The 20,907-nt window shown below is 41.5% G+C and overlaps 1 protein-coding gene across 3 annotated transcripts in view; it reads right to left on the bottom strand.

The window, feature by feature from the left end:
- The window catches only part of NCKAP1L (NCK associated protein 1 like), a 96,341-nt gene that overhangs the window by 32,288 nt on the left and 43,146 nt on the right, over positions 1 to 20,907 (bottom strand). For all 3 annotated transcript variants that reach the window (XM_072654924.1, XM_072654923.1, XM_072654925.1), the window contains exons 3-18: positions 18,939 to 19,031; positions 16,389 to 16,445; positions 15,410 to 15,552; positions 12,962 to 13,052; positions 12,728 to 12,865; positions 11,388 to 11,436; positions 11,123 to 11,279; positions 9,886 to 9,942; positions 9,116 to 9,212; positions 8,671 to 8,780; positions 7,762 to 7,894; positions 7,015 to 7,096; positions 6,753 to 6,811; positions 4,331 to 4,476; positions 1,397 to 1,529; positions 801 to 920 (exon numbers count right to left, since the gene is read on the bottom strand). In XM_072654924.1, coding sequence (XP_072511025.1) covers positions 801 to 920; positions 1,397 to 1,529; positions 4,331 to 4,476; positions 6,753 to 6,811; positions 7,015 to 7,096; positions 7,762 to 7,894; positions 8,671 to 8,780; positions 9,116 to 9,212; positions 9,886 to 9,942; positions 11,123 to 11,279; positions 11,388 to 11,436; positions 12,728 to 12,865; positions 12,962 to 13,052; positions 15,410 to 15,552; positions 16,389 to 16,445; positions 18,939 to 19,031 — 1,665 coding nt within the window. The remainder of the gene's footprint in view (positions 1 to 800; positions 921 to 1,396; positions 1,530 to 4,330; positions 4,477 to 6,752; positions 6,812 to 7,014; positions 7,097 to 7,761; positions 7,895 to 8,670; positions 8,781 to 9,115; positions 9,213 to 9,885; positions 9,943 to 11,122; positions 11,280 to 11,387; positions 11,437 to 12,727; positions 12,866 to 12,961; positions 13,053 to 15,409; positions 15,553 to 16,388; positions 16,446 to 18,938; positions 19,032 to 20,907) is intronic.

The raw sequence follows: 20,907 nt of genomic DNA, 5'->3' as shown, positions 1-20,907 counted from the left end.
GCATCTCTGTCTAATGCCCAGTAAAGGACTCAGCTCCTCGTAAGCATTCAAACACTATGAATCTATCTATGCATATACACACACAAACACACACATGACTCTTCAGAGACTGTGCCTACATTATCAAAGCAACCACAAAGCTAAGGGAGCAACAAACTTCACCCAAGAAGCATGTAGAAAACCACAGGTCAGCAGCAAAGCAGGTTCCTTATTTCTAAAAACCTCTGCAATTTCTGTTCAGCTGCCCATGACCAGCGCAGCATGAATCAGTCAAGAGTGGAAGGGAGGGAGAAAGAGAAAAAGGAGGAAGAAATCAACAAAGAGGAAAGGACAGCCCTGAGCACAAAGCTAAGGAGACAAAAATATTCCAAAAGGGAGGACAGCATCAATGTGCAAATGGTCCAAGAGACAAAGAGAAATGAATGACAGACAACAGGAGAAAGGCACAGCTGGGGGTCTGGAATCCTGGAATCCGTTAGTAACTTGCTCTTGATATTGGATAAGCCAAACAACTCTAAGCCTCAGTTTCCTCATCTAAAAAATAGAGGGGCTCCCTAGATGACTTTTATGGTGTTCTAAATCTATGATTCTAAGAACCTGGGCTACAAGGCCCAATTGAGGGACCAAGACTTACTATAAACTTACTATAAAATCCTGCCACAAACAATAGAATAGCCAAACTCTGGCTTTATCCAAGAAAAAAATTGGAAAGACACATGGCATTTAAGGGAGAGGTAGATGCTCAGTTGATGATGGAAGGTGGGCAGGGGCAAGGGAAAGGACCTGACTCACACACTCACCTGCTCACTCAGATTTCGCTGCTCAGCACAGATATCCAGGACACAGTTGCTCGTTTGCTTCGCCAGATCTTCCAGGAAGGAATTGCAATAGTGAAGGGCATGGTTCTTCAGGTGGGGATACTGAAGAAAGAGATATTGGTTATCACCAAGAAAGCCTCTCTCACCTCTCTCACAATCTTTAAATGGACCCAGGCTCCCAAAGTACCACAACATCCACCTCTGAGTTTAATTTGAACCATTTTCTTCTTTATATAGAAAGGGAAACAGAGCCACAGAGGGAAAAGATCCTCCAAATATCTACATACATACACACACATATATTACTAGAATAAGTCAGCTCAGGATCTAAGCGTCCAGATAAGTAGTCACTTTCTTGGACCTTTCTTGGCTTCAGGAAACCAGCTTTCTATGTCAGGGATTTGAGGCAAGAATCACCACGTCCCTGAGGTAACCAAGGCCCAAAGGAGTTAAGTGACTTGCCCAAAGTCACACAGATTTTAAGTGGTAGAAACAGAATTTGAATCCATTTGACTCCAAATCCAGGCAATCTTTCTACCATACCAAGAGCTAGCATAGTAAAGGGATCAAAGACCCACCTCCTCCGGACACATCTCATGGGTACAATTGGCAAAATGGGCACAGATCAGGGGGAAGGCAATGGCATAGCGCAGCATGGTGGGTTCCTCCAGGGTCAAAGCAAACATCTTCTCAAAGGTACGGAGATGAAAGCTATAAAGGAAAGATAGGGAGCTTATCGTTGGCATTACTCAGTGCCCTCAATCTGGGAGAGAGAACCCAGGAATACTGACCCTCCATATTTGTAGTATAATATAAAAAAGCTTGCCAAAAAGACTTTTATGGAGAACTTACACAGGGTCACTCACATGGTGGTCAGAAGAAGCAATACAAGGACACTCTCAAGGTCTCCCTTAAGAACTTTGGAATTGATTGTGTGACATGGGAGACACTGGCACAGGACTGCCCAGCATGGCATGCCCTCTTCAGAGAAGGTGCTCTGCTCTATGAGCAAAGCAAATTTGAAGTAGCGCAAAAGAAATGCAAGATGTGCAAATTTAGAGAGCCCACCCCAAATGTTCACATGGACTTATCTGTGCCCAACCTATGGTAGAGCTTTGGAGCTCATATTGGTCTGATCAGCCACAGTCGGACACACTAAAACTTCACTTTATCATGACAATGTCATTTTGGTCTTTTTGGAGAAGGACAACAACCAATACTATGAAGATTTAGGGTCAAGAACCCTGTGTTTGAAACCTTGCTTTTCTTACTCGTTATATGAACCTGATCAAATCCCTTTACTTGTTAGATGCCTCAGTTGCCTCCTCTACATAACAGGAATAATAATGCCTAGATTACCTGTCCACAAGACTGCTGCATAGATCAAAAGAGCTAAAGAATGTTAAATCACTTCCCTTCCTTCCTACATAGCACTACATATACACAATAACACAACATAATGCACTCTCTGTGCACTTCAGTTTTTATTATTGTGTATAATAGTTAACTGTGTTGCTGTCTTCCCTCTTACCAAACTGTAAGTTCCTGAAGGGCAGTGATTATGTCTTATTGAAATCTTTTATTTCTCTTATTATTATTTCTTTTATTTCTCCACACTTCTTAGCATTGTTCTGGAGACAATTATCTCAACCACTATCGATTGTTGTTTTCAGTGTTAATCTGCTTCCCCTTCCACAACTTTCTCCTTCCTATGTCTGAACTCTTGTGGAAACCATTCTCCCAACTTGAAAAGCCCTCAAATTTGTGAATTCCCATCCTTCTCACCTTTCCAAAACCTTATTGGGCATTCCTACCCTTTAGAGACCCTTCCCTGATGAATTCCAGGAAACTATGATCTCGGGTAGACTCAGAAGTCTGCTTCTTCATTTGCTATCCCCTCCACACCAATATATTTATTTTATCCTTAATCCTTCAAACACCTGTAGTTACCTGCAGATCACTGGGGAATATTCCTCAGCCTTTTCTACTCTCACCATAATGTAATTTCTCCTGGGCAGATACCTTTTCAATCCTCCACGGGCTTCATTATTGTGCAGTACTCTCTACCTAACAGTGAAGGCTTAACACAGTGCCTGGCACATAGTAGGAACTTTAAAAATGCTAACTGACTGAATGCTACCTGTGTCTCAGAGAGGGTTAGCCCATCTCCCCATCTGCCAGAGATCGTACTCTCCAACCCTTTCAAGTCATTCCCATCAGTGATTTCTTTTGAATTGCCTGAAAAGCATCCATGTCATTTTTTTAAGTGAGAACACCAAAAATGGAAAGAACCTGGAAGGGTTTCAGAAGATGATGAAGAAGAGGATTTTAAAAGGAGGAGAGAAGGACAAATTATCCCAGAGAAACTTTCCCTGATTTCCTGGTACCCTCCCTCAATGACCTCATTCTCAGGAACAAGCTTCCCCCTAAAATGCTATAGAATCCCTTGTTTTATGCTCTCAGATGTATTTATACTATGTTATTGGGTAAAATAGTTATCTGTGTCTTACCCCCTAATAATCTGTAAGGTCCCTTTAGACAGAATGGTCCTTATCTAAATTTTGTGTTTCTTTCAGCACCTAGTACCATGATCTGCATATGGTGGGTGCTTAAAAAATGTTTGACGAGCAAATGAATGAATGCATTCAAGTGCCCAAAGAACTGATCTAGTGTGAGTGGTGATCAATAGCCCCACATTTCCACTGAGAAAAGAACAAGAAGCATAAATTTAAATGAAATGTATCAGAACTAACAGAGATACTGATGGATTCTGAAATGGGTGAGCAAGAAGGTTAAGGCATCTCGGTCCTAAGAGATCCTACAAAGGAAGGGATTGTCTTTTGTGAACCTAGAAGGGAGAGTGTTGGATTGAACAACTCTTTATTTTTATTTTTTTTTTTTTGGTGATGAGAACACTGAATTTCCTTGTTTTTCTCTTATTTGGAGAGGAAATTAGATAATCAGTGGTTACATAGGGATGTGGGTTGAACAATCAAAAGTCCACCATGCAATGAGGAGGCTTCTTGATCCAAAAGCAGGAGCAAGAATAATGGTTCCACAAGGCCTTATGATAATAATAACTATTATCATACCTGGATTTAAATCTCACCTCAAATATTCACTGGTTAGGTGACCGCATTGGGTGGCCACATAATTATAATAATTAACTCACCTTAACATAGGATTTGATGTTTCCAAAGCACTTTGCACGCGTTTTCTCATCAAGCCTCACCAAAACGCTATAAACTAGCTCTTTCTACTACCTCCCTTTTACAGGTGAAGAAGGTAAGGCTCAGGAAAATTCATGTGACTTACTTATGGTCACAGAGCAAGTAAATATTTGGGGTGGAATTTAAAACCAGATCTCTCTCAACTTCAAGTTTAATGCTCCTTTTTCTACATCATACTGAGCACCCAAAAAAGAAAAGAAAAAATATTCCTGTCTTGCTAGGACTAGCAGAACAGAGGGAAGGACCCGAGAGCTGGATTTAACATTCTGGCCCTGAGCATACCAAAAGATGGAGAGATCAGAGGTCTCCACCAGTATCTCCTCCACCGAGTCCAGCATTCGAGAATGGAAGACTATGAGGTTCATCACCTTGGCCAAGTCAGGGTTCTCATACAGGTGCAGGGGGGCCTTGTTTACACTGGTATACGCCTGTCATGAAGAGAGGGGAAAAGGGAAAAAGGGAACAACAGGATGATCAAGGCCAGTCTAGACAGTATTTCTAGCCTAAGCCCTTTTCTCTTCTTCCTCTACACTCTCTTAGTGACCTCATTGGCTCCCATAGGTTTAGCTAACATCTATGTTGATGACTCACACATGACATACATATATAACTTAAGCTGTACTAAGACTTTGAGGACACTATATATATATATATAAATATATAAATACAAATACATGTATGTATATATAAGTATATATATATTTACTGCTGAACTGAAAACTTGGTCAGAGAAAAGGCAACAGGCTAACTACATACATTCTATGATTTAATTAATTAATCAATTCCCCATAAAGATGATGGTTATATAACACTATGGAGCCAAGATCAGAACTGACTCACTCAGTACAGAAATTGACTGTCTTAAGTACCTTTTACCATAAGAAAGGAGCTCTCTTAGATAAACACACGGTAAATTTGCTAAGACAATTAACAAAGTAGTGTCAATTGGGTTTTATGATCCCAAGTGTGGGAATCTCCTTTCTGTAGCATGTCTCTGTGACATAAGATAAGGAGAAAATCCCACCACTCTGACGACAGATGTCCAGGCCTTTGAAGTTGTCGTATCGTAACAGAGTTCACAAAGCTGAAGTAACAACCCAAGATATCTGTGTTTTTCCTTATCACTAAGAAGACAGAAGAAGGGTCTGGTAAGGAAGTCCCATTTGTTTGCCTGACATCAAAAGGCATCCTCTAAGCTAAACAAAGGAAACTATCAGGTCAGGCTCTTCTTAATTCAAACTTTGGCCTTTATTAAAGTGCAAAATTTATATTAAATATTATCAATACCTATATTGCAGGATACATATATTGTGTACACAGACATATTTACAGATACATATATAAATATATATACATATACACATGTGTATATTTGCCTATATACCTATATATAAGTATACACACATATATACATACATATAATATACAAACACACATATACATTATTCATTCTTATATAATATATACACATATACACATTTCTGCAAACACAAATACACATATATACATATACACCTGTGTATACATACATATACACATACAATATACATGCACATACACACATATATAAAATATATCCAGCTGCAGTCTCTACCAAGTATCAGTTCCACATCACCAGTTGTCTGGCAGACCTGTCAAACTGAATGTATGAGAGACACCTCAAACTCAGCATATCCAAACTGAACTCATTAACTTTCCCCAAAAAAACTTTCCATTTTTCCAAACATCCCTTTCTCTACTGAAGGTACCACCAGCCTTCCAGGCTCCCAGGCTCATCCTCTCTGGCCTGCTTACTCTCCTTCACCCCACATCTAACCACCTGCCAAATCTTGTTTCTACCTTTACCATATCTCTCATCTCTAACACCTTCTCTCCACTCACATGGCTACTGCCTTAGTTAAGGCTGTCATCTCCTCTTGCCTAGATAATTGCCACAGCACCCAAACTGATCTCCTTGCCTCAAGTCTCTCATCACTCTAATCCATCCTACACACAGCTGCCAAAACAATTTTCTTTAAGCACAGATCTGACCATGTGACTCCCCCACTCAATCAACTCCAGTGGCTTCCTATTGCCTCTAGGATAAAAATGTAAACCCCTTTGTTTAGCTTTTAGAGCCCTCCAGAACCTGGCCCCAATCTATCTTTCCAACCTCATTGCATAGCACTCCCTCTCCCACATTCTACAAAAGGCCAATCTGGCCTTTGCTCTGTTCCTGACATGCACCACTCCAACACCTGTCTCCTTGCCTTTGCATTGACCATCCCACTGGTTTGGAATGTACTATCTCCACACCTCTGACTCATACAAGCAGTCCTCTTCTCTTCCATTAAGACCCAGTTCAAGTACAACCTCCTTGAAATCTTTCCTGATGCCCCTAACTCCCAAAATATCTTGTATTTTTTAGATATGTATATACATATATACACACATATAATGTATACATCTATATACATATATATTTTTCATTTTTCATTTATGCCATATATTTATAGACCTATTTGTCTTGTCCACTGGAATGTAAGTTTCTCTGGAGTGGGGACTGTGCCTGGCACATCCTAAGTTGTTAGTTAATACTTACTGATCCATTCATCAGAATTGGGATGGTCCCGACAGTAGGGTTAGGAGAATGGGGAGAAACTGTGGTGGGAGGTTGGGTGGGGGAGGAAGGGAAGAGACACTAGAAGAAGCACATTCCCATTACCTGTAGTCGGAACCAGTCCAACCTCAGTCCAGAAAAATCAAACTTTTCTCCACTATCAACTGTGAAGAAGGAAAGAGAAGCAAGTTTAAAAAGCAAGAAATATTAAGAAGCAAGAGAAGCAAGTAACCAAGATTCCTTAGAATGCTCTGTGTTCTGTCCCTGTCTCCTGTCTCAATAAATAAGAATAAGATTCCCAGAGGAGGAGACGACCCTCCTTCTGCCCCCACACCTCAGTCTTTCGCCCTCACCTCCCTCGAGTCACCTTGTTTGAGGTTAAGCGAGGAGAGAGTGCTGACAAAGGAAGACATGATGATGGATTCCTCTTCCGGGCAGACTGACAGGTTCTGGAATAAGAGTAAGGATAGAGGAGAGGGAGTCAGATGGGCACAGAGACCCCACTAGAGAAGTGAAGGTTCCCAAGGCTCAGCTGATACTGTTACAACAGAAACAATTTATCATGGGGGAGAGGCAGGGTTGGAAAGGGTTTGAGGAACAGGGATAAAGGCATAACTGTTCTAAAGGACTCGAAGACAGAACCTGCTTGGATTCTCCCTCGCCTCCTAATGCCCTAACAGCTTCCTTCTAGACATTTGCTTCCTGTTTTGGTGCAGTCTCAGTCTTACTTGTAGTATTCAAGGAGGAAAAAAAAAGTCAGTAACTCTCATCTCCTTTTTGTGGTTGTTGAGTTGTGTCTGACTCCTCGTGACCCTATTTGGGGTTTTCTTGGAAGAGATACTGACCTTTCCTTCTCTAATTCATTTTACAGATGAGAAAACTAAGGCGAACAGAACTAAATGACTTGCCCAGGATCATATAGCTAGTAAATGTCTGAGGCTGCATTTGAACTCAGAACTTCCTGATTCCAGGCCCAGCACACTATCCACTATGCCACCTAATTGCCCATCTCCTTCTTATATATGAGGAAAATGGATGAGGCCCTTTGCCCCTTTAAGTTGCCTCATATTGGATGCTTGAGAACAGAGATTCCTCTGTGGTCAACAGGACATACCTGAATGGTGTCACTGAGCACAAGAGCATCGAACCTGGCGAGATACTGAAGGTGATAGCGCTGGATGATTTTGATATGTCTCTGGATCAGACTTCTCACCTCTTCCAGCAAGAAAAGCAGCTCTGCAATATGCCTAGAGATGTATATAGGATGGGAAAGCAAGGAAAGGAGAGGAGAGGGAGGAAGAGACAGAGATTGAAAGACAGAGAAACAGAGAGAATTCAGACTTTTCAAGGATATCTGAGTCTTATCTGTAAAATGAGAGATTTGGATTATGGAAAGGCAATGAATCTGGAATCAGGGGACTTGGTTCAAGAAATATTCCATCACTGATTTTGATAGACTTACACCTTCACAGCAATGCAAGGCCCTAAAACGTTTCCAAAGGACTCATGATGCACGTCCACGTTCAGAAAAAGAACTATGGAGTTGGAACATAGGATGAAACAGACTATTTTCTCCTTTGTTATGTTTTGTTTTTCTCATGGTTTCTCCCTTTTGCTTAAATTCTTCTATGCAACATGACTAATGTGAAAATGTGTTTAATAGGAATGCATGTGTAGAACCCATATAAGACTGCATGCTGTCTTGGGGAGGGAAAGCCAGAGAAAGGGGGAGAAAATTTGGAACTTTAAGCAAATAAATTTGATGGAAAAAAAGAAAAAGAAAGAAATCTCCCATCACTGTATCATCTGGAACAAGTCACTTAGCCTCTCTCTGGGCTTTTGTTCCATAAGGTGCAGAGTTAGAAAGATCTCTAAGATCCTTTCCTACTCTAAATCTACATTCCTCCCCCCCTGCCCAGTCCTGACATAGTCAAGAGCTTCCGCCATACTAAGCAGTTTGAAGGGAAAGAGTTGGCCCAAGTCCTCCTTTTCCCCTGTAAGGAAGCCCTTCTCAGGAACTCACGGGTCAGCATAGTCCTCTGGGGTCTTCGTCTTGGTGACATTTTCTGCGTGTCGAATCAACCAGTTAACCTCATCCCGGATAAAGGACAGAGCCAGGAAGGCCAAGAGGGCCTGGCAAGAGGGCAGAGGCAGCGTAAGTTTTTGAAACGCCAAGTGATTCCTGAAGCGTACACACAACTCTCACCATAGCATGTACAAAGATAACTTCACACAACCAAACCTGACAAGGACAAGAGTGTTCAAAATATTTTAGGGCAGTTCTATGTTTCAGTCACTTAAAGATCACACTCCATATTATAATAAACATGTTTACAGCAAGTCTCAATTCCTAAATTGGGCCTTATCACCAAGTTCTTAGAATCATAGGTTTAAAGGACCATAAAAAGCATCTAGCCCAACCCCTCCACCTTTATCCCGGACTCTCCCTGATATTTTCTACAACTTGCCTTGGGACCCAGAAGTCCTGGTTCATCCATTAACACAGAATCCAGCTCTTTCACTGCAATCCTCAAAAACTGTCGGCGCTGACAATGAAATTGGCCACTGTGAAGAAGAAAAGGAGTAAGAGGAGGGACTCATTGAATGCTTAAACACCTTTGGAAAAGTGGGTGGCCCTGATAGGCAGAGACAGACCTTGATCAACGTGTGTAAATATTAATGAGGAGATGGCCAAAAGTCTTTAGTTACTCCTGCAAAATTTGGGAGGGATGAAGGGCAAAAGGGTGGGAGAAGAAGTAAACTAGAGGTGAAGATTACAATAATCCTTCATATTATAGGTTGCAAAGTTCTTTACATTACCTCATTTGAAGTGAACAGTTAAAGGACATAATGCACAGAGAAAACACCTGGCAAAATCCTGAAGTAATTTATAATGTGAGGGTATCATTATTATTATCAATAACAATAATAGCCTTATGACACAGAAGAGATATTATTTTCGTTTTTTTATAAATAAGGAAAATAAAGTGACAAAATTTTCTCACCCTAGTAAGTGACATTCAAAACTTGAACCTAGAGCTTGTGACTTTAAATTGGGTGTGTTTTCCTGGGCTACACTGGCTCTCAGAGAAAGGGAAGGACTTGTAGGTGGTGAGGGCAAGAAGCACATACACTGGGTTAAGATGTGTAAGAGAAAAACAATGAGGCTAGGGCAACGAGAAAGGGGAGCGCAGAAAAGCACGAAGACACTTCCTACCCACCTGGGGATGCCTCCTACCTGTTATTCACCACATACTCTTTGCTTTCCTTTACATCTGTCACTCGTTTGCCATACCTGGGTATTGACAAGCACAGCAGAGTTGGGGAGTCATTGGGGCCCATCTTTCTATGTAGACCCAATGTGAATAATCTCATTAGAGGATCTTACCCTCTGCCTAACCCACTGCAGAAGCACATTCCAGCTTGGGAGAGGACATGTGCCACCCTCCCAGCTCAACCCTTCCCTTCCCAGTCCCCAGCTTCGGAAGATGCTTTCTGTCCTATGTCTGGCTCTCTCATAGGACTCGCAGCCCGGATTCCCTTACCAAAACTTATGTTGCTATTGTTTGTTTCCCATCTAATCTAGATTATTTTTCCCCTTATACAGGAAACCTAAGAAAGAGAGAGTCTAGGTTAGTCATGTAACAAACGTTAAAATTAGAAACTAGATAACTATAGTGAAAATTAACTGAATTTTCTTTGTTTTCTGGGTCCAGAAGCAGGGCCTGTTACTAAGATACAGCAGACACTTTTGCCATGGAACCATTCCAGAATGCTGCTGAAAACTGGATCGTTCGAAGTCATCCTGCTCTTCCACTCACTCTCTAACAGCATCCTGTCAAATGCTTCTTTTAGTGGTTTTCTGCTTGGCTTCCTCCTCCAAGAAGACCTCCCATATTAACACTGTCCATCCTCCCACCCAGTAACACCATCCCTGACCCACCTTTCCTTCTCAATCATCTTTCATTAATTATCTAAAGTTACATACACACACACACACACACACATACACACACACACACACATTTATATCTTAGCGTTAAAAATCTTTGAGTGAGAAAAGTATTGGGGTAAACTGTAAGTATCTATAATGTAAAAACAAAACACATAATGAGACTTTTTAAAAAATTTCCTAGTTCAACTCACATCATTCTACAGATGGAAAGAGAAACCAAAGTCGTTGACTTGGTCAAAATTATACAGCTCTTCTAGCAGGGCCAGGACCAATACCTAACTTTTCTGTCTTCTCAAATCCTTTGCTTTCAACCACATTATGTACCTTTACTTTTTGATGAAAAATTCCCTGAAAGCAAGGATTTGGTTTACCCTTTTTATGCCTGTTCTTTAAGATGCACTTAGACCCCTGGAACGTTGCTCTGTGTTCCTTGGCTTTGACACAAACTCACTGACTGATTCAGAATGAGAAAGAAGAGAGACATCCCAAAGGATGTTAGACCAGCTCTTGGAAACCTTACCCCTTCAAACTGCCAAACAGGTCTTCAGTGACCTTGTGCACCTGAAGTACTTCCTCTCGGATGAGGGTGATGTACAAGGAGCCCTGCAGGCCCAGCTTCCATAGTTTCTGGCATTGGGGGTTGGCATTAAGGCAACCATGGCACAAGAGGAACCCTACTACAAGTGGGGAGAATGCCAGAAAGAAGGAAGTTCAGAGGTTACAGCCCTTGGGTTTCACTGTTTTTTCATCAAACCTCCTTCAGCCCCGTTCCCCGGAACACTTACTAAGGATCCAACGTTCCATCACCTCCAAAGAGAGATACTCACAGGCCATCTGAGAGAAAGAGAGAGAAAGGTCAATCAGTCAGTCAACTTGTCCTTGCCCTGGGGGAGAAGGGCAGCCCAGGAGAAAGAGGAGGTGGCTGAAGGTCAAGCCAGGACTCTCACTACTGATTAAGAGTCACAGATGAGGACAGATGAACTAAGATAGGACTCAATTTACCATGTAACTGAGTAAACCAGGCCACAATGGGTGGACCTAACTGGGTGAAAGCAACTATAACAGGTGTTGGGGAAATTGGAGGAAGGAGTACAAATAGAAAAGGGAAGAAAAATAGAGACACAATAGATAAAAGATTTACCTTCTATAAATTATATCAACATCTCAGACATTACTACAAACAAAAGTAGAACACTGGGAGGTAGGACTCTGAAGTTTTCACTGACCAACCCAGACCACACTGATCTCTTCATCCTCTACCCTCCTTTCCTATTCAGTGTCCACATCACTCATCTGGTACTAATTTTATATTGCCTTGTAATATGAGTTATTTTTGTACATCGTGTTTCCCTAACTAGACTGCCATTCTCTGAAAATAGGGATTAACTTTTTCATCCCCCTCCCCACTCAAACTCCTGACCCAAAATAAATAAATATTCAGTTACTATTCATAGGACAAATTACACGCTTAAGAGTTTGGACTTATTCTGGAGGTGATGGGGAGCTATTGAAGATGTCAGAGTAGGGGGGTAGCAGGATCAGAATCATGCCTTAGGAATCTTTACTCTCACAGCAACATATAGAATGAATTGGAATAGGGAGACACCGGAAAAAGAAGCTATTGGAGTTAGTTTTAGTGAGAGCCACACCTACAGGTTTGGAAGTTATCTTAAAGGGGATAACTGGTATTGTGGGAATGGATGAAAGGAGAAGGGAGAAATTATTAAGAGAAGGGAAGAGTGCTTTGGGGAATGTCTAAGATAAAAGGAAGCTTCAAAGACAGCCTTGTTCTGCCAAGTAGACACTCAGAAACTATCAGGTGATTAATTGGAGGCCTTGACGGATACCCTGCTGGTGCCTCAGTTTTCCCTCTACTTTTTCATTCAATATATATTAATGAGTGCCTACAATGTATAAAACAAACTCAAATCCCTACACCTACCCCAATCTCCAAACCAATCCGCAAATGTCCACCAGCCAAGAAATTCTGACTTGTCCCTTTCAGGTAATTCAGAGACAATGCTCAATTCTCCTAGTGCACCAGGACATCCTGGGCCTGAAAGAACCACCCTTCCCCAGAATTGGTCTTAGCTATCACTACAGCCTGCCAGGGGAGGGAACTGACCGTGTCTGAGCTGGCAGGGTTGATCATGGTTGGTGGGGCACTAATGAGGCTCAGAAGCTGGGCGCTCCGCCACTGCTCAGCACCCTGGTTCCTTCGTGTAAAGAGGAAGTGCAGGGAGAGGAGGGCCCCACTCACAGCCTGTGGAGAGAGACAAAAAGAACCCTAGAGTGAAGAGACAGTAAGGAGGCAAGAAAACTGAATTCTGATGATGCTTTCTCTGCCCCAGAGGCTTGCCTTTGTGTGGGGACCAAACTCCTCTGTCAGCTTCTTGAGGGGATGATCATATTCCAAAACCATCTGGCCCAGACGAGCAAAGCTGGGGTCACTGGGGAAAAGAGTTTGAAAATATTATAGGCCTTCCTTTACCCATCTGCTCATCCACAAGGGGCCCCAGGGGAGAGAGAGTCCTGGAAGGCATGTCTTAGTCTCTAAGATTTTTTTTCAATTTGGCTAGAATAGATTTATTTCATCTGTCTGTAAAAAAAAAAAAAGGTGTTTTAATAGTTACGGCATTTTTTGAAATGCATGTTAAATCAGATGAGTTAGGCTGTCTCCCAGATGTGACAAAGTACAGGAAAAGAAATGGATGAGAATTTGGAGACAGGAACAGATCTAGGGCCAGCATGGACCTCTGTCACTGAGTTCAACCTCATCCTTTTATGCATGAAGAAAGTGGGGCCTAGACAGATGAAGTCATTTGCCCAAGGAGGTAAGGAAGCAATAGAGGCAGTGCTTTAATCCACAATCTCTGATGCCCAATCCAAAATTCTGTCTATGCAATTTCTTAACAGCTTTATTTAGAATCATAGTTCAAGAGTGAGAAGAGGCCTCAAAGGAGGTCTTACACAGACAAGAAAACTGAGGCCAATAGAGGTCAAATGACTTGTCTAAGGTCACATAGGGAGTGAATATTATAGCTGAGATTTGAACCCAGATTATCTGACATCAGATCCTGAAATTTTTCCACTGCTGCAATCCTCATATGTACACACAGAATCAAATATATGTTCACAGGCAACTGTCCCACTTCACCCCCTCCTCAAGAGATGTATTAAGCACATGGACTACAGAAATCCCAGGTCATGTATGCTATATTCTGTATAAAGAAAACAAAATACTCCAAATGTGGAAGCCCATACACTCTCCTTCCTTAATTGTGTGCTGAAACAAGAAGCCCAGTGCTAGAAACATGATAGGCCCTTAACCAGTACTTGGGCTCATACAATGCCCAAGTTGAAAGGGGACTTAAGGCAAGCCTGACGAATCTCCCCTAGACCATTCACAACAAGTGGTCCCCCAACCTCTGCTGGAATATCTCCAGAGATTAAGGGCTCAGCTGATGGAATCAAAGTCAAGCAATGGACGTGGCCCCAAAATGGATGCACCCCGGTGTCCTAAAGGGAATATGTACACGCCCACCAGGCCAGTTTACAAATACGTGTGCCTATGGCAACACGTTAGCACACACACATGCATGAGAGCTTTGATCATTTCCCCATCCCACATGGGGCAGTGGAAAGGGTAGCATTTGGTGCCAAAGTACCAGGCTTGGCATCCTCACTCCATCACCACTAACCAATGGGACTTGGAGCAAGCGACTCCATCTCTCTAGAATTAGTGTCTTTGTCTATAAAACAAGGACCTGGTCTAGAGAAGAGGTCTTGAACACTGCCTGCTGCTCTCATGAAGGACACAATGCTCCAGATACAGCCTGGACCAGATTAAAATACCGTTGTTGTTCTGTCACGTCTAACTCTTTGTGACCCTCTTTGGGATTTTCTGGGCATGGTTTGCCATTTCTTTCTCCAGCTCATTTCACAGATGAGAAACTGAGGCAAACAGGGTTCAATGACTTGCTTGGGGTCACACAGCTACTAAGTGTCTGAGGCCAGATTTGAATTCAGGAAGAGGAGTCTTACATCAAACTCAGTGCTGGATCCACTGCTCCACCTAGTTGCCCCTAGACTAAAATGTAGTTGGGTAATATTTAACAAAATAAATAAAAATGCAATAAAACACAAATAATATTAATATATGGTTTTCTAAATCAATATGCAGCCCCCAGGGATCCTTATATACAGTTTACTGGTTCCCATTTCTATTTGAACTTGACATCACTGGACTAGATGACCTTTGAAGTCCTCTCCAGCTCTAAATCAACGATCCTAAAATCCCACGATACCTCAGCCCTCAAGTGCTCAAGTTGAACTCAGATAGTCAGGTCTAAATATGTGTACTAATGGAGCAGGAAGGCTGTATCTAATACACAAATCAGTTAGGTTTTGCTTGGAATGTATTATAGTAAATGTCATTTCTCATAGCGTTATTTTCTTGATTTTTTTTCTACTCATATTAAGCAAAGTAAGATTGCATTCCCTTTGCAGTTCCCTACAGCGGGACCCACAGGAGCTGAGGGGGCAGGGGGCAGAAGCCAAACCAATATTTAAAAAGCACCATGTCCAATGCAAAGGGAAAAGTTGTTATTCATGAGGTGGCTCTATGTTGATCTGCACCTGGTTCATAGGAAATTCAAGTTGTTTTCATTTCTAGGAGTTATGTCTCTCCATTTGGACCATCAGCTCCCAGAGGTCAAGGTGCACCTCTTCTATTCTCTCTGTAGCCAACCCCTATCTCAAAGCCCCACGTATAGGGCTCTTGGAATAGTGGTTTCCCTTGACCCACCTGTGGCCCTGTGTCATCTCAAAGGCACAGTTATACATGCCAATGAGTACCCTCCGGTCCTCAATCCGTGACAGCAGCAAGATAACTGAGGTGTAGGTCACAATCAGGTCCAAGTAGCTCCGGGTGAAGTCAAAGTTGAGGTTCTATAAGGGAAAAAAGGTGTGTGGCAGGGGGGAGGAATACAGATCAGACAGTCCATTAATTAGGACCTTCCTACTCCTCACCTTCTATCAGCTACTAATTGAGTTGATGGATCTAATTGGTAAGCTCTCCCAGGTGGGATCAACCAATATGAACCAAGAGAAGGCAGAAGGAAAGCAGAGAGCATGGAGAATAGGAAAGGAAAGAGATTGAGATGGGGAGAGAAACCATAGAGCAAGGAGCAAGGATTAAAAGAAGGCTAGGGAAAGAAAAAAAGCAAAATGAATAAGAAAACACTCAAAGAGCCTGGGAGATTTCTGTACTTGTTTACATTAAATAAATTCCATCAAAGGCATGCTTAACTTGTAAATATATGTTAAATAGTCGTTATCTTGGGTGCTTTTGGTAATAGAATTGTAGTCTGAGGAAAATACTAACCATGATAGACATTCCCCTAATCCCATTAGAGTCCTCAATGCCCTGCTCTAAGTAAGCACTAAATATTCATAGGATCACAGAATTAGAGATGGAAGGAACCTCCAAAGACACTTAGTCCAACTCTTTCCTTTTACAAATGAGGCAACTGAGACCCAGAGAGATTCAAAAGACTTACCCAAAGTCACATAGGTAGTATCAAAGATACAATTTGAACCCAGGTTCTCTGCCTCCAAAGTAAATTCTTTTTCCCCAGTACCATGCTACCTAAATGCCCTTTGAGGGGCTTCGTTTAATTCCCAGTACCCTTTCCCCAAAATGTCTTTGACTCTCCCAACCCTCCTGCTGGGTATCCTTTCTCATGGCCATCTCATTGACACAGGGGCAGGGCAGAAGACCTTACAATGTCAAAATGGCACTGGCAAGCATCAATGGTGTTGAGAAGCTCGTATACATGATCCTGAGGAGAGAAGTCAAGACAAATACAGATGTAAGATGGGGATGTGTGGAAGAGGAAATACACTAAAGAGCCCTTTGGTTCCAAAGAGCCAAGAAGGAAATGACAAAATAGAGAACAGAAGGTAGGTATTCAGCATGACTTAAAAGTTTCCTATCATATCTCAAACTCCAGAAGATGTAGGGTGAAAAAAAGCAAAGGATACTTCCCAAAAGGCAGTTATGACTGATTTTAGCTCACATTTCTTAGAAATACCAGACTCAACACAGGCAGCCTCCCCTAGAGGGGTGCTTAACCTGAGGTCCATGAATTTTTTTGTTTCAATATTTTGATAACTGTATTTCAATCCCATTAGTTTCCCCTGTGATCCTATGTATTTTATTTTTTACATTTAAAAGCATTCTTCTGAGAAAGGGTCCATGGGCTTCACAGATTGGTAGAGGGACTCTTGAAACAAAAACTATTAAGGACCCATACCCTGAAATGATATCTCCTTGAAAGAAAACAAGTACTGAAAAATAATGCCACCATAGGCATTATTATAAATACTCCATCCTCAAGTGGGGGGAAAGAAATATGGCCCATATAAGGACTAGAGCGCTTCATATTCTAACATTAGCTTTTCCAAAATGTGACCAGAATATACCTTGGTGCTAGACATTGTGCCCTTATTGCAGGTAAAATTAAAGTGAATTCTTAAAATCATATTTTTGGATCCTATTGATATAACTCTCTGATGAGTTTATCGTGTAATATTATATTTTGTAGCAATTTATACTAGTAAACTGAAAGTTCCATGAGGTCAGGGACCAGGTCTTATCTCAGCTTTTCATCTCCCCAGAGCCCTGCAGTGGTCTACACTTTATAAATATATGTTTGATAAATGACAGCTACATTGTATTATATTGGGAAAGATTACCCAAAGTACTCGTTAAGTTTCTGTGTTGGCAGAGCACACTCAGCTATCGCTCCTCCCCCGCCCCCAGCCCAAAAGTTATGCCTATTGGTCTACATGTCATTAAACAAACGCCAGATTACCTTTGGAGAAAGTCTCAATCCTTGAACTAAGTCAACTTCCCTAAAGACACATTTTCCCCCTTTTTAGATGCTAAGGGTCTCAGTCAAATGAAAGTTTAGCATTAGAAGAGACAATACCAATCCTCTCATCTTTCCTGAACCCCTCTTTATCCCAGGACCTTCCCTCTATTAATTATTTTCAATCATTCTGTATGTGGCTTGCTTTGGATATATTTGTTGCATGTTGCCTTCCCCCATTCCACTATAAGTTATTTGAGGGCAAGAGCTCTCTTTTGCTTCATTTTGTATTCTCATGCTTAGCACATAGTGTCTGGCACACAGTAAACATTTAATAAATGTTTATTAATTGGTTGATTAATCCAACTCCTTCATTTTAAAAAATAAGAACTATGGGACTATAAAGGAAATTGAGCTCCATAGTGGTCATGATGGGGTACAGAATCTGGGAACCCCTCTGAACTCTCCTGGAATTTTTCCACTTGATGGCCTGAGGCCACAAGCCTTTTCTTGTCGCTTTCTCCAATTGCTTCCAGCTGCTTCCCATCCTTGATCCCATCAAAATCCCATTCTCTTGGTTCTGACTTCTAGTCACCCCAATCCCATCAAGAACCTCCTTAGACTCCTCCTCAAGACCCTCCCTAAATCCCTTCTCCCACCACCCCAGACTACTAGACAGAGCACCCCTAGATCCCTCCCACAGTCGTTCTGTATATAAGAACCTTCTTGTCTCCATGAAGGTTCACAGATTCAATTTAACTGAGAAGCAATCTAGCTGAGAGATTCAACCTTGTCAATACAAATGTCACAAACATTTAGGCTCCTTAAGGGTCTACCCAATATGACAAATCTTTAATAAATTTTGCTTTTCTTAAAAGGCTGAAAGAAGGCTTGGGTCAAATGCATTCAGGCAGGACCCAGCACGTTGGTATTTTGGGATCCTAAACACTCTTTACCCTCAGCATTTAAGGTACTTGGCCAAAATGAAGTTGTATAGATAAATTAAAGTGACCTGACAAAAACCACATATTTGATATGATGGATAGACTGCTTCAGCATAACTATTGTGTAATACTGTACCTTAGAGTTATCTACATTGTGGCCATCATGGTTCCCTTCTACCCTGTAAATTCTTTCAATTCAAATCTCCAGTACAATAGCACCTATCCTTTTTCCAGTGCTATCTCCTTTGCTAAGCTTCCTATCTCTCACTTCCCTTGTCATCTCATCCTCTACGAGATCCCCACTTGAGTTCCTAGAGAAAATAGCAGAGGTCAGGTCCCTGAGCATGATGCGTTTTAGATAAACTTCCTAATTCCACTACCAATGGTTTTGACTGTTAAGATGAAGATGGATTTAATCTTAAACACTTTAGATTAACAGCCTTCTAGGAGAGAGAAAGGACTGCGCAGGGTCCCTCCCTGGTCTCTCAAGATTAGGACAGAATTAGAGGCTACTCACCCGAAATTCCATGACATCCACAAATGACTGGTAATAGCTGGTGAGGAATCTGACAATCTCTGCTTTATCCCGGTGAACAGGTCCTAAGTGTTGCTGGAGAGAACACAAAACAAAACAACAAAAAAATAGAACTGGGCTCAACTAAAACCCAGAACATTTTGGGCTAGACATGAAGAACTTCCTAACAGATGTTAAAATATGACTAAGGGAAATAATGTTCCTCTTTGGAAAACCCTGCACAGGGGAGATAGCCTGAGAGTTTCAATGTAGTCCTGTTTAGACTCAGAAGGCTATATAAAATGACTGTCCTTTCAAAGCCCCTTCCCACTTCAGAAATCAATGAATCTATGGCCACACTAGGAAATTTAGATGTTTAAATAGAGTTAGATGTTAAAAAATTTAGAAGATTTAAAATAAAATTTAAAAGTAGGAAATTGGCAGCTGAAGTAGATGGATATTATAATGGATGTTTCTAAGAAAAATGAGCAAGGACTTATTGGATGGGAAAAGAGGAAAGATGGAAACTTGGAAAAGCCTTGACTTTGGGAGAAGAGGAAACAATAACAACTCACATGTATATAGCATTTTTCTTAAACAAAGTGCTTTCTGTACAACAGATAATACAGTGTATGGAGCTCTGGACCTGGAATCAGGAAGATCTGAGCTACCAGCCTCAGATATTTACTTGCTGCATGACCCTGGGCAAATCACTTAACCTTTGTTTACCTCAGTTTCCTCAGCTGTAAAAAAAAAAGTACATGCTTTCTGTGAGGATCAAATGAGATATTTGTTAAGCACTTAGCACAGTGCCCAGCACATAACAGGCACTTTAGAAATGTTAGATATTATTATTATCATTATTATTATCACCAACACTGTGCAATAAGTAGGACAAGTACTCATATACCCATTTTATAGATGAAGAAACTGAGACTCTGAGAGATTAAAGCCACTTGCAGAAGGCAGAGCCAATATGGTGGAGAAAAGACAGGAACTCACTGTTTCTCAGCAAATGACTTTAAATAATGCCTCAAAACAAATTCTGGAGCAGCAGAACCCACAAAAGGACAGAGTGAGACAATTTTTCAGCCCAAGACAACTTAGAAAGTTGGCAGGAAAGGTCTGTTGTACTAGAATGAGAGTGGAGTACTGTCCAGTGCAGGCCCAGCACCAGCAAACCAGAAGTAGGCCATGGAGTTGACTGAATCAGCAGTGAAAGTGGCAGTTGCTGGATCTCTCAGTCCACAAATGGTAAGGGGGTCAAAAAGTCAAAAGAGGATTTAAGAAGGACTCCTGCTGGCAGCAAGGGCAAGCTCTTTTTCATTGCTCATTTCTGAATCTGGGTTGAAGTCTCTAGTCTCAGTCTCAGGGCAAGGACGTGCACTAGCACACCAAGGGCTTGCAAACACAAAGGAATTGAGACCCTGGCACAGCTTCAGTGTGGAAAAGAGTGCTTATGGTCACTCACAGATCACAGCACAGGCCAGGGGACGAGTAAACACAATTTTCCCTAAATCATACCACCTTGGTAGAACTGAAAAATTACAGATCCCCAGAATTATCTCTGAAAACAGCTGCTCAAAATATCTGAAGTTTGGAGTGGTGCCTCCTCTACTCTGGAAGCAGAGATCCACTTTAGCATAGAGTTAAAAGTCAAGAAATAGGCTGGGAAAATGAACAAGCAGCAGAAAAAGACCCTGACTGTAGAAAGTTACTAGGGTAGTAGGGAAGATCAAAACACATACTCAGAAAAATACAACAAAGTCAAAAGTTCTACATCAAAAGCCTCAAAGGAAAACGTTAATTGGTCTCAGGTCATGGAAGAGGACAAAAAAAAATTTTTTTTTAATCAAGTAAGTGAGGTAGAGGAAAAAATGGGAGAAGAATGAGAGTGATGCAAGAAAATCATGAAAAAGAGTCTGCAACTTGGTAAAGGAGGAACAAAAAGTACTGAAGAAAATAATACCAT

This window comes from Notamacropus eugenii, chromosome 3, assembly GCF_028372415.1.
Source record: "Notamacropus eugenii isolate mMacEug1 chromosome 3, mMacEug1.pri_v2, whole genome shotgun sequence".
NCBI lineage: Eukaryota > Metazoa > Chordata > Mammalia > Diprotodontia > Macropodidae > Notamacropus > Notamacropus eugenii.
This window is presented reverse-complemented; position numbering and strand designations above follow the sequence as displayed.